The sequence below is a fragment of the Ascaphus truei genome (genome assembly GCF_040206685.1).
Source record: "Ascaphus truei isolate aAscTru1 chromosome 12 unlocalized genomic scaffold, aAscTru1.hap1 SUPER_12_unloc_1, whole genome shotgun sequence".
Classification (NCBI taxonomy): domain Eukaryota; kingdom Metazoa; phylum Chordata; class Amphibia; order Anura; family Ascaphidae; genus Ascaphus; species Ascaphus truei.
Genome location: NW_027453837.1, coordinates 1,165,702 through 1,179,490, shown reverse-complemented (window position 1 = coordinate 1,179,490; position 13,789 = coordinate 1,165,702). Strand labels below are relative to the sequence as shown.

The following is a 13,789-nucleotide window of genomic DNA, read 5'->3' as shown; positions in this document are numbered from 1 at the left end:
AGAGCGCAAAGTGCTTTTAGAACGTGATGTTGCGCTGAACACGATGCACTAAGCCACGCTAACAGGCACTTTGCGCTTTAAAACTGACTTTTTTCAGGAAATATTTCAAAGTCCAACTTTGCGTTAAATTCTGCCCTTAAGCGGGATGCACTAAGCTACGTAACCTTAGCGTACGCGAAAGTTGCGTTCAACAGAACACCTCAGCTCAAGGTAGACGCAAAAAAAGCTGGACTTTGAAAAATTTCTTGCTCTACATTTCTGCATGCGCAAAACCCATACAACAGGCCGGCGGGTGTCCCCGGCTGACCCCACGGGGGTCCCCGAGGGAGATCGGGGGTCGCGCAGGTGTCCCCGGCTGACCCCACAGGTGTCCCGGGGTACCCGCGGGCCTGCGGTACCAATGTTGTGCTTACAAAAATACTAAACATTATTTCTAACTAAATACACCCCCCTAACACATACAGTACAATAATGTGCAAAATAACTATTATTCAGATATGGATAATAGATTATTTGCCCATTATTAAATACTGCATTAGCATACATAAATAAAGTAAATAAATACAGTTATACTTACCACAACAACAGGTCTCTCTGTCCTCCGTTGAAAGAAAGCATACAGAATATACATAATAAAGACATTCTAATGGCCCCTAACCCCTTAATCACCTTAGCGTTTACTTACCGCTATAGTCATTAAGGGGTTAACCCAGCCTGCCCCGATACACACCCGGGAGGCCTAAGCACCCACCCTGAACTGACTATACCCACCCTGTACCCATTGAGTAGTATAGTGGTACATCATACCCATATAATAATAATATGGGCATGATAAGCCTCTATTGCACTCAAAGGGCATCCTAATTACAATACATTAATGCACCAGATACACAATAATAAAACCTAACTCCAAAAAAACATACTTCACTAAATAAAAACTGTAGCCAGCTAATCCAATGAATACAAGCAATAACAACATCAACAATGAATTAATTAAACCATTAACCAATCAAAACAATTAATTCCTAAACCAACTCAAAATGAATAGTAACACTAACCAATCAAGCCAATTAATTACTACAACATTAATGAATGTAAACATTAAAAGACAAAGAAATACATTCAAACACTATCTGAAATAACAATTAAATGCATTAGCTAACATAATACAACATTAACTACAAATGAACACCAATCGCAAACATTTTATTAGCATTAAGCAGGAAAAAAAAAAAACAATGACATCCACATAAGAAACTGACAAAAAAAACCAACAGCAATAACAAGCCACAAATGCCCCCCAAATATTGTCATAATAATGTATTAATCTGTACCTCAATGTGCCTCCCCCAAAAAATAAAAAAACACATCCAATGAAGAAACCTGTAATAATAGACATTTACAAACATTCAATAAAGTACTTTGATACATTGAATCAAACACTGAATGTTTTCAATTTAGAGAGATACCTTCCCCCTGAGATTATTATTGTAGATGGTTGCAACATATATCACTGTTACACTAGTTTGTAAGAGTAGCTAATGATAGCAATTGTATAGGAGAAAGTTACTTAGTAGGATTGGTTAGTGGAGATTGTGACACATTTGACCACTAAGTAGTTATTTGCATAGAAAGTGATCAGACTAGTGTTATTAACTTGGTCGCTTGAGCACCTGTTTAGGTAAAAGTAATCACCATGTTGGTTTAGGCACATAATAATAATAATAATAATAATAATAATAATAATAATAATAATAATAATAATAATAATAATAATAATAATAATAATAATAATAATAATAATAATTATGTTATTATTATTATTATTATTATTATTATTATTAGTTAGATTTCATTCACTGAGGTTGTCACAAACAACGTATTAATTTTATTTTACTTATTTCTGTGGGGAAAAAAATTATGGTCTCCAAAAAATTAGAGTATTGAATGTATTGATTCCAATACATATGTAATGCATTTTATCTATAAATAATAAAAGAACAAAACAGCATTGGATACGTTATAGATAATATATTAATTAGAGGAGGTGAACTATTGGAAAAAAACAACTGTTTTTCTCTTCACCACTTAAAGTAAAGATTGGTAGGTTCATGTGTAATGTTTGTTCATAGTAATAGTGTAACAAGTATTAAAAGTGAAGGCTTATTAAGAATGGGATATTGAGTGCAGCTTTGGGGAAAATATCTCTTCAATTTGTAGTTACAAATAACTAACTGACTTATTCAGGATACATAAGAAATCTATAGTTTAAAAAAGAATGAACAGTATGAGAAGATACATTAATTAATAATAAAAAAAACATATTGAAACAATGGAAATATATCCTTATCCAGATCTGCCTAAATGGTGAAATAGTTTGACAAGCATTGGAAAAAAGATGCAAAAACACAGCAACAATTAATGCATAATTAAATAGTCATCTTACATGCTAATATTGAATCTGAAAAATAAAAAACAAGTCTTGATATAGTTCAGCTTCTGTTTAAATGTATTAGATAGTGTGTATTTACATTGGTAATTTTAATATTTCATATGCAGTGATATAGTTCAATAAATAAGGAATGAGGATACGTTTAATACAGTAGATATCTTTAAATACAGGCCCCTGTTCAGTCTAGTTATATTACTCTAACATCAGATGTTCATCTTTATTTAGAAAATACACAATACATTATGGAATATTTAATTTGTGCTTAAACTATAACACATTGTGTATACACATATACAGACTTGGTATTTTAATTAAAAGCAAACTACTGTGACTGGAGCATTAGAGGGAAGCCAAAGAGCCCGGTTAGGAGCTGATCAGATCACACAGAGCAGTGACAGCGAGAAGACATTTAGGGAAGCCCCATTTATAGCGCAGCACTGCCACCGTGTGGTGCTCTGGGAACTGCAGGCATTAAGGAAACGAGCCGCGCGGTTCCGCTTCTTTGTGTCTCTGTGTTCGGGTTTATAATAATAACACAATGTGAACATTAGAAGAAGAGGAACCAAGAAAGTCCCATTGAAGCAATGATCTGGGAAAGAAAACCCCTCATATTACATTTCACCGATTAAAGATCATTTGAATACTTGGTATAAGTACATGTTCCATGTCAGAGAGCTCTGTGCTGTATCTGTGCAAACACTAATGTTATCACATTAAATCTTTTTAATTGTCCCACTTACAAGCACTAAATATATAATAACTTTATTAGGACGATATCGGTCTGAGGCGGGATTTTTGAACATCGCAACGGCTTTCACAGAACCAATCAGAGCGAAGGGCGGGACCAAAGCAGCCAATCACAGCGATCTGCAGTCCATAAATACGCAGCTGCAGCGGTTTTTTTTCTTTATTAGTTCCTGACCGGAGACGCGCACTGACACAGCAGCACAGGATGGCCCGGACCAAGCAGACCGCCCGGAAATCCACCGGAGGGAAGGCTCCCCGTAAGCAGCTAGCGACCAAGGCTGCCAGAAAGAGCGCTCCGGCCACCGGCGGAGTGAAGAAGCCTCACCGCTACCGGCCCGGTACTGTGGCTCTCAGGGAGATCCGCCGCTACCAGAAGTCCACCGAGCTGCTCATCCGCAAGCTGCCCTTCCAGCGCCTGGTCCGGGAGATCGCCCAGGACTTCAAGACTGACCTGCGCTTCCAGAGCTCGGCTGTCATGGCTCTGCAGGAGGCCAGCGAGGCTTATCTGGTGGGGCTCTTCGAGGACACCAACCTGTGCGCTATCCACGCCAAGAGGGTCACCATCATGCCCAAGGACATCCAGCTGGCCCGCAGGATCAGAGGGGAGAGAGCTTAGGCCGGCTGCACCCTGACTTCGTTTACACCCCAAAATCAAAGGCTCTTTTAAGAGCCACCACATTTTCAATGAAATTGCCTGATCAATATTAACACACGGATACTGATCTCTATATAGAGAGTTAAAGAAGTGTGTTATCCTTGTATCAACATATGTACTTGATGTGTGACAATATAGATAAACGCACCTTCAATATTTGTGTATTCTTTGTCATGTGATATATAGACTTGCATGCATAGTCACCATTTCATGCTGTATATGGCTGCACGTAAAGACAAACCTGTAAATGTCCCCCCTCCCATGTGCCACTGGTGATTATACTGAAGTGTTAGGGAATAGCGTGTGCTTCATGCTTTCAATGTGATGTAAACACATTTATTTTATAACATGGTGATAAATACGTTTTTCTGATGTCAACTACACTATTTTAATTTTGATTTTCTATAAACCGTGTATGTGAATATTATGTAGACATAAACAAAACCATATCACCTAATATGTCAGTTTGTCTGAGAAACATTTATTCGTGCAATAGGTTAGGGACTACAAACTTACACATGCACCTTACAGTGCTCGCAGTATCAATTCATATACACTTATGCTCTGGCAGTGTAACACAAACCCCTGCATGGGATAAGTTGGAGAAACATTCCCAGTTACACACTATGTGCACAGCTCTCTATGTGGGGTTGTGGTGGCTCTTAAAAGAGCCTTTGTGTTTGTAAGAGGCTGAAGTTGTCGGTCTCACTTCTTAGGAGCTGCCGCCCTCTTGGGCTTTGCTGCTTTGGGTTTGGCTGCCTTGGCCTTAGCTGGACTCTTAGCAGTTTTTGGCTTCGCAGCCTTTTTAGCCGCCGGGCTCTTCACAGCCTTCCTGGGCTTGGCAGCTTTAGACTTCTTCGGGCTTTTTGCTGGCTTCTTGGCGGCCGCCGGTTTCTTGACCTTTTTGGGGCTTTTCTTCACTCCCGCCGGAGCCTTTTTGGGTTTCTTGGGGGACTTGGCGGGTTTCTTTGCCACTGGCTTCTTGGGTTTCCCCACATCCTTTTTCTTGGCCGCCTTCTCCTTGCTCTCCAGCTGCTTCTTATTCAGCTTGAACGATCCGGAGGCTCCGCTCCCTTTCAGCTGGATCAGGGTTTCCTTGCTCACCAAGCCCTTGAGAGCCAGCTTCAGGCGGCTGTTATTCTTCTCTACATCGTAGCCTCCTGCAGCCAGAGCCTTCTTCAGAGCAGACAGGGAGACCCCGCTGCGCTCCTTAGAGGCGGACACAGCTCTCACTATCAGATCGGACACGCTGGGACCGGACTTTGCTGGGCGGCTTTTCGAGGCTCCGGCCGCTTTCTTCGGCTGCTTCTTCTTGGCGGCGCTTTCAGCTGGAGGAGGAGGAGGAGCAGGAGCGGTCTCGGCCATTGCAGCTGCAGGTAAAATCCCCCAACACACTGACAGAAAGTTATACTGGGGGCCTGACCGTTCTGTTCTGACTGACAGATTAAATCTGTCAGTGGTGATATTGGATACCGAGGCTTGAGCCTCATTACTCCAAGTTCTCTTGTTGAGTGTATTGTCGCACTCTTTAGGAAGCTTCTTGATCTGTGTTACTTGCCACAGTTGAGTTGGTTTCACAGGTTCAGCGCTGTGATGGGTCGTGGGTAGCGGTCAAATGGGTTTGCAGAGATCGCAGCAAGCTTCTTGATCAGCGGGTTTGAGTTCTGGTCCAGTTCCTTGTAGAATTTCTTGTTGAGCTTCTTTAGATGTTCATCTAACATCTCGATACCCAGTTCCCTATGAAGGTCTGCTATTCTTGTAGGAAGTGGAGCGTTGGACGCAATCCGCAGCGCCTTGTTCTGTAATTTTTGGAGAGATGATCTTTGATGTTGGTGGCAACCACTCCACACCGGGGAGGCGTATGTCATTGTGGGTCTAATGATCGCCTTGATCACATTGACTTTGCTCTTGATGGGCATGGTCCTTGTCTTTAGCAGAGGGTACAGTGCTGCCAGCTTGGTTGTTGCCTTCTGTTGAATCTTCTCAATGTGGTTTCTCCAGCTTAGTTTGCTATCTAGGATTACACCTAGGTAAGAGCTGTTTGGCTCCCATTTGACAGCCTCTCCGTTGAGGGTGATTGGCGGGTGTGCCTTGATCCTCTTTTTGGTAAACAGTGTAGCTGTAGTCTTGCTGGAGTTCAGTCCTACTTGCCAGTCGCTGTACCATGTTGATAGCATGTCTAGTGCTTTCTGGATGTTCTTAGCTACTTCTTTCTCTCTGAAGGACTGGGAGATGACTGCCACATCGTCTGCGTAGAGTGCCAGTTGAGTCTTGTGGAGGTCTGTGGGGATGTCATTCATGAAGAGGTTGAAAAGGAAAGGTCCCAGGACTGATCCCTGTGGCACGCCAGCGCGGATGGGGCGTGTTGTTGAGAGCTCTTCCCGCACAGCCACGTGGAATGTGCGCTCCCGCAAGTAGCTTGCAGTCAGCTTAATCAGGTAGTTTGGGAATTTCAGGTTGATCATTTTGTGCAGTAGTCCTTCATGCCAAACTCTGTCAAACGCTTTGGCCACGTCCAAGAAGACAACTCCAGTTGATTTGTGGATGTTGAATCCATGGCTTATTATGTCAACGACTCGCAGCAGCTGATGGTTGGTTGAGTGGTCCTTCCGGAATCCAAATTGCTCCTTTAGTAGAATGTTTTTACCAGAGGCAAAGTGGCGGAGGCGCGTAAGAATAACTTTCTCCAGGAGTTTCGACAGTCCAGAGAGCAGGCTTATCGGACGGTAGTTTGCAGGATCCCTCCGTGGTTTTCCAGGCTTTGGAAATACAATGACCTTGGCTTCCTTCCAGGATTGAGGAAAGTGCTGGAGCCGCATGCATGCATTGAAGATTTCTGTGAGGCATTCCATGGCTGCCGGCGGAAGCTTCTTGATGGCCAGGTTGGTAATTCCATCACTTCCTGGTGCTTTGCCATTTGCCAGCTTTTCTGCAAGTTGCGTTATCTCAGTCCTGGTGCATCCTTCAAGGGTTTCCGCTTCGGTCTCTGGTAGGTGCTCGGTAAGATGCCTGTTAACTCCTTGCTCAACTTCCCGTGCTATTTTGCTGGCTTGGTTAGGCCTAAAAGTTGTCTCCAGTGTGTCAGCGAGAACCTCTGCCTTGTCCTTGTTGCTACATGCCAGGTGGGTCTGGCCCTGGATCGGTGGATTAGGCTCCTTCTTCCCGGTCAGGCGTCGGGTCATTCTCCAAACAGAGTTGTCGGATTCCTTCAGCTTGGCTGCTGCGGCCTCCCACCTCTCCCCCCGGTGTTGGCTGATTTGCTGTCGCAGTAGTCTGGCAAGTGAGTTGTACTTTACCAGAAGGTCAGGTGTGCGGAACTTCTGCCACTGGCGTCGGGCCCTGTTTTTCTCAGCAATCGCTTGCTTGATCCCGCTCGGTAGGTCGTAGATGGAGCAGCGTTTGGGCATCTGTTTCGGGACGCTGTGCTCTATTGCATGTTGGACTGCGGTAGTAAAGGTGTTAACAGCATCATCAATGTCTCCGTTGGTGTCCAAGGGGCGGGGGTTTGTGATGTTGCTCAACTCTTCTTTGTACAGGCTCCAGTTCGCCCTGGTGAAGTTGTACCTGGGTGTTTGCTGGTGGGTTTCCATCTCGTCGCCAACAGTAATGGTAACTGGGTTGTGGTCTGAGGTCAGTTCCGCCAGGGTTTCCAACTGGACAGAATGTTTCACGTTCTTCAGTAAGACAATGTCCAGGACATCCGGTGTGTGGCTTGCAGTGCCTGGGTAGTGGGTGGGTTCTGTAGGGCCAGCCACTACAAAGTCACTCTCCTTTGAGTAAGCAAGAAGAGCTTGTCCTCTGGAGTTTGCTGTCCTTGAGTTCCAGCACCGGTGTTTGGCATTTAGGTCTCCCCCGATGATGGTTGGTACTGTGGAGTCCAGCAGAGCTTCCAAGTCTCCCAAATGTAGCTTCACCTTAGGGGGGCAGTAGGTGGCAATTAGTCGCAGTGGTCCTGTTGCAGTCTTTACCTGTACTCCAGTGGCTTCAATACTCCGGAGGGGTGGTAGTGCAATCTCATTATGGCTGACCCGTGTGTTAACAATCACAGCCGTCCCACCACCTCTGGCTCCTGTTGCCCGGTCGGTACGGTATACCCTGTGGTTCACCAGGCTTAGTTTTTGGTTTCCTTGAAGGTGGGTCTCCGAGAGCAGAGCTGCGCATACATTCCTCGATTCCATCAGGTGAAGGAGTTCATCTGTCTTCTTGCTGATACCATTTGCATTCCACATCACGATGACAGAACTGCGTTTAGATGTTGCTGCCATGGTGGTTAGTTTCTGTGCTCCTGAGAAGGGCCGGGATGAGATTCGCTATCATTGTCACAATGGGGTGAATATCCATTCTCGCAATAGCACTCGCTATTTTAAGGATGATCTCTAGCCAGTTTGTTGGGCTTGCGGTTCCGCCTGCGGGGTCCGGGTTGGCCGCCTCAACGGGGTTGGTGGATGGTGTCCTGAGAGTTTCCGCGTAGGTCTGTCCGTCTGGGTTTTGCATCCTCTGGGTGGATGCCGTGCCTAGGTCTGGGATCAGGTGTTCTGTGGTCCTCTGTCTCTCCGGCGCCAGGCGTGGAAGCTGGTATTGAGTAGTGGGTGTCTTCCTTGGTGCCTGCTCCATCAGGTGGGGTGTCCGCTTTTCCCGTTCCTCTTGCTTTGCTTTTGTGAGGTACGGGCAACCACGGTAGCTTGCCGGGTGTGGGCCTTTGCAGTTTGCACATGTCGCCGGCTCCTTCTTCCTATCTCGTGGGCATTCCTTGGAGTTGTGGTTCTCTCCACAACACACACAGCGTGGCTTCTGGTGGCAGAATGCAGAGGTATGCCCGAGCCGTTGGCAGTTGAAACACATGGTTGGGCCTTTTCTGCCCTTTGGCGCTTCTGTGGTTACCACACAGCTACAGAGCTTGGTAATCTTGGTAAGATCTGCAGGCTGGCTCTCCGGGGTTTCTGCCAGTGTGACAATAAACAAAGGGAACTTCTTGGTCTTGTCCACCGGGGATGTCAATTGGGCTACGCTCTTGACTGGAAGTCCATGTTCCGCGAGGTCGTGGGAAATCTCCCCCACGGAGGCGTTTGCTGGTAAGCCGCGAATTACAAATTTCTGGGGCTTTAGGCGCGTCAGTGGGAAGGTGTAGTATTCTATGCCCTGCTTTGCAAAGCAGTCCGTTAAGCTCCGGTAGTCGTCCACAGTTGTGGTAGTGATCTTTGCGTGGTTCGCCCGTGGTTTAACTACAAACGGGGAAGTGCAGTGCTCGGTGAGGATGTCGACAAGGTCCTTGTGGGTCTTCATATTCCTAACCATTACCGGTGGTATGCGAATCTTTTTGGGTGGGAGTGCAGTCTCTTCATCGTTGCACCTGGGCCCTGAGCAGTCATCGGCATTAGCAAGTGGCTCGAAGCGGTTTGATGTTTTGATGCCTTGGTCTTCCTTGTGCTTCTGCATCTTTGTCTTTGCTACCGATGGAGGGGAAGAACCATTGGAGCTATCAGAGTTTGCTTGCCCTCTCTTCTTCACTAAAGTGTAGTCCATGTCTTCTGCAGCATCATGTATTGCAGTCTCCATAGGTGGCACATTTGCCTCTCCCATAATAAGGCGCAGACCAGAGCCACGCACCCGCACGGCGGCAAGCACACAGCCCAAATCAGAGCCACGCACCCGCACGGCGGCGGGCACACGGCCCAAATCAGAGCCACACACACGCACGGCGGTGAGCACACGGCCCAAAGCACGCAACGCAGGGAGCAAAAGCACACGGCGCATGGGGGGGGCACGGCACCAAGTTCAGGGGGGGCACAGCACAGAGCGCAGGGGGGGCACAGCACAGAGCGCAGGGGGGGCACAGCAGAGCGCAGGGGGGGCACAGCACAGAGCGCAGGGGGGGCACAGCACAGAGCGCAGGGGGGGCACAGCACAGAGCGTAGGGGGGAGCAGAGAGCACAGGGGGGAGCACAGAGCACAGGGGGGCACAGCACAGAGCACAGGGGGGCACAGCACAGAGCACAGGGGGGCACAGCACAGAGCGCGGGGGGGCACAACACAGAGCGCAGGGGGGCACAGCACAGAGCACAGGGGGGCGCAGCACAGCGCACAGGGGGGGACACTGAGCACTGGGGGGGGCACAGAGCACGGGGGGGCACAGAGCACGGGGGGGGCACAGAGCACAGGGGGGGGCACTGCACTAAACAGGGGGGGGCACAGCACTAGGCGGGGGGGGGGGGCAAGGCCGGGGGTCACAGCAAGTCGCAGCTCTGGGCTCAGTACTGCACACAGAACTCAGCATACAGTGCAATAAAGCTATAAAGCAAAGCGATGGGCAATGACCCACGTGGCAGCAGCAGCTCTCCCACACGTGGCAGCAGCGGCTCTCCCCCACGTGGCAGCGGCGGCTCTCCAAACGGGCCAGTCAATACATCCCCGACTGAAACTCTGGAAAGTGGTGTCGGCGGCGGGCGCTGTGATGGGAAGTGACCCACTCGAGGAGTCATCAGCCTCTCCGGTCAGTTCAATCAATCTCTCACTCTCAATGTCTCAATCTGAGGTAATTGCGGTAAAGCTGCTGCTTATATGCAGTATGAGCGGACCTGAGTGAAAACCACAGACAACCCATGAGGGGAGAAAGTGAATTGCACTGGAAGACGTTCCTTGATTTTGATTGGCTGAAAAAGTCTTTAGTCTGATTGGCTCAGTGATAGCCGTTATTGTTTATAAAAAAAAAAGCCCGCGCGACAATGTGATTGGTTTGAAGTTTATCTCAATAAACTGTGATCACATTTGCTTTGCCTAGTATTGCCCAACTCACACGAACACATTTGTGTGCCATCTATTTCATGTATTTAATTATATTGTGTCTGCATCTATATGTCTGTAAATGTAATTCATTTGTAATATTTAGATGTGTATGATCAACTACATTCATCAGTATTTTTTTGAATAAATATCCCTGTTTTATTAATTTGCTTTTATGTCTAATTTACCCTGCATGAGGTGACACGTGGGAGAAATGCAGACCGGGGAAACAAGTTCAGCAAACACAAATCCTCCAGTAGAAATGTCTGAAGGTGACAGTTACTCCACAGGGTGGCAGTGCTGCTTCGAAATTGAAGTCACGTGGGAATGAAGTTACATGAAATCACTATAAAGCCATAACACAAGTCTAAGGCTGTGCCTATAGTTATAGTGCCGCCGATGGTGACGGCGACACGACCGGTGACGTCACCCGTCGCCACCGGTGAAAGTTATGTTTTGCCGCGACGGCGCGGGATTCCGGGCATTTAATTGGTTCAAGGACCATCACGTGACACGACGGCCCCTGAAAAATCAAATTTGCCGGCTTCAAGTTTCCACTATAAGCGCACGCGGCGGCGGCAAAGCTTTTGTGTTTGTGCGATGTTGTGTCGCTGTCGCAGGCACTATAAGACTTTATAAGACATTCAAAAGACTCAATGATAAAGAAACGATAAAATGAATCAAAGAAAAATTAATGATACTGGGGGCGGGGACCTGCCGGGACTTATATAGAGAGCCTGCTGCTCTGTGATTGGTTAGTTATCGGAGTGAGCTTCTCTTTCATTGGGTATAATCACTAAGCCCCGCCCCGACTCTCATCCTCCCGGATCACAAACACTGCTCTGACTTTGTGTTTCTGAGGCTGCAAGAAAAGGGCATTTTATCCCCTAATTATTACTCACATCCCCCCTTCTTGCATGCAATTTATAAGGAATTATATTCTCTTCACTGCTGTATCATTTTTCTGCTGGGAAAGTACAAACACAATTAGGAATAATGGGTGAAAGTTCGGCTCTGTAGCCCGGGATTTGCCAGATTTCATTCATATCTGTCTATTTCTGTCACTTTTACTTTGCTCAGACTAAATGTGCAACCTCCATCCTCATACAGTGACACTAAGGACATATTATTCTACAGTATCAGTTTAAAATAATGTGCATATAAATATATAAACATTGTCTGGGGATTCACTATATATGTACAAGTAGCACAATAATTCCTGAGCAGTGTACATTGCTATTTCATGTTGTTCCATTTCCCCGGTACTAAGCTCTGTATTATTCCATTGTCAGTTATGAATATTGGTTATTAAATGGGAGATTCGAAAAGTTTTGTATTCCATCTGTTCTGCAAATGAATAGTTTAGAATGATATGTATGTAACATTATGTTTTCTAAAAACAATCATAGTAACATACACATCATGTGAATGACAGTAAATATATTTTAATAATGTAATAATCAAACAACTATTTTGTTTAAGCTTTATAATACAATTGGGAAGTGTTAAAAATATGTTTATCTGTGGGTTACAAAAAAATGTGTATGTGATATTAATGGAAGATTAGGTTATTAATCACCCTGTGTGTTACATAACTATGTAATGTCACTATTAGCACTATGTATAGGAACTGACATGTTTTGTGACCATTGTCACCAGAGACCAGAACTTTTAACATCTTTACATCAGGATCACTATCACCAGGAAATAATAATAATAATAAAAATAATAGTACGTTCTTGTATAGCGCTGCTAGTTTTATGTAGCACTTTACAGGGACATTTTGCAGACACAGTCCCTGCCCCGTGGAGCTTACAATCTATTTTGTTGGAGCCAGAGACACAGGGAGATAAAATGACTTGCCCAAGGTCACAAGTAGTTGACACTAGGAGTTGAACCAGGCTTCAAACTCACTCTCACTGCCAGTGTGTTTTACTCAGTGTTTACTCACGGAGCCACTCCTTCTCCCGAATGACACACTAGTTGAATAAACAAAAGTTTATTCTGGCAAGCCAGAAAACACACAACATACATGTGACGGTTGGGGTAGCCAGCCTCACATAATAAGGTAAAGCCTGGCGTCTCTCAGCTGTGTCTCCGTAAAACTCCCACTTGCTCCGCTGACCGGGCTTCTCTGGCGCTTCTCAGCTGAGATCAGTGCTTGTGTATGCTCTATAACACAAAGCACTTTTTAAAAGCCTGCCAGCGCGTCTCCGATCGCCTCCATAGGTTGTCTGGTTCCCTACACCGGCCTCACTCCTTACATAGCCCCTGCTGGATATCCTTAACATGGAGCAGGGGCCCTTGACCAATCACAACATGTATTGTGACGTTGCCGCCAAACACAGGATGAGCGCTCGCCCTGCTGCACAAATGGGGGAAGGGGATCAGCTTAAGGGCTCAAGACCAACCCTGCAATAGGTCCCTCCGGTCAGCCCCAAATATCCCGCTGGGAAGGCGCCACCAGGTCTGCGGGAAACAATTGGCTCTTAGCCCAGTGAAAGCCGGACCCCGGACCTTATTTCTAGCCCTTTCCTGCTCACCATTTTTTTTCACCATGAGCCTTAATGGTCCTTGTGCTTTCTTCTCCTCCCAGCACAAGTCTGACTAAATGTGATACTGTGAGGATTTGCTGTTCTGCTGCTCCTGCCCCTTTAACCCTCACTTGCCCATTGGACTACCATAACACTCAAGAGTGGCAAACTGGGGTGGAACTTACGCACGGTGCGCGGGTTCTGTGCAGTCCCCTTCGGTCTCTGGGCATGGAGCGCGTTCTTGCTCCTCCTGTCTTGATGCGCAGCGCGCATGCATGGTACACGGTCTTCCCTGTGGTCTGTGGTGTCCGCCCCTCTGACCCGCCCCCGTCCTGGCATCACCCCTATGCAGCGTGGTTACGCCCCTCACTCCGCCTCTACCTCAGCGGGTCCTGCCTCTGGTACCCGGCCCTGTCCTGATATCACTGTTATGCGGCGCAGTTGCGCCCCTCCTCTATATCCACGGGTCTCACATCTGGTTTCCGCCCTCATGGCGGTGCGGGTGTCGTGGTGCACGATGACAGCGTGTGACCAGGTCACCTACGGGTTTTGCGGGGGGCATGCTGACGCGGTAGCTATTGGCTTTGTAATAGGACACACCTGCATGATCCAGCAGCCTAT

The 13,789-nt window shown here is 46.7% G+C and overlaps 2 protein-coding genes across 2 annotated transcripts; one reads left to right on the top strand and one right to left on the bottom strand.

The window, feature by feature from the left end:
• The first annotated feature begins 3,379 nt into the window (after positions 1-3,379).
• On the top strand, positions 3,380-3,850 carry LOC142473443 (histone H3). Its single transcript, XM_075580684.1, has one exon. The coding sequence runs from the start codon at positions 3,405-3,407 to the stop codon at positions 3,813-3,815; it is 411 nt and encodes a 136-aa protein (XP_075436799.1). The 5' UTR covers positions 3,380-3,404; the 3' UTR covers positions 3,816-3,850.
• Positions 3,851-4,323: 473 nt separating this feature from the next.
• Positions 4,324-5,238, bottom strand: LOC142473442 (histone H1-like). Its single transcript, XM_075580683.1, has one exon. It carries the CDS (start codon positions 5,217-5,219, stop codon positions 4,560-4,562), a length of 660 nt encoding a protein of 219 aa, XP_075436798.1. The 5' UTR covers positions 5,220-5,238; the 3' UTR covers positions 4,324-4,559.
• Between the last annotated feature and the right edge of the window lie 8,551 nt (positions 5,239-13,789).

Coding starts and splice junctions, on each gene's coding strand:
- LOC142473442 (XM_075580683.1), bottom strand. CDS start 5,219: ATGGCCGAGACCGCTCCTGCTCCTCCTCCTCCTCCAGCTGAAAGCGCC.
- LOC142473443 (XM_075580684.1), top strand. CDS start 3,405: ATGGCCCGGACCAAGCAGACCGCCCGGAAATCCACCGGAGGGAAGGCT.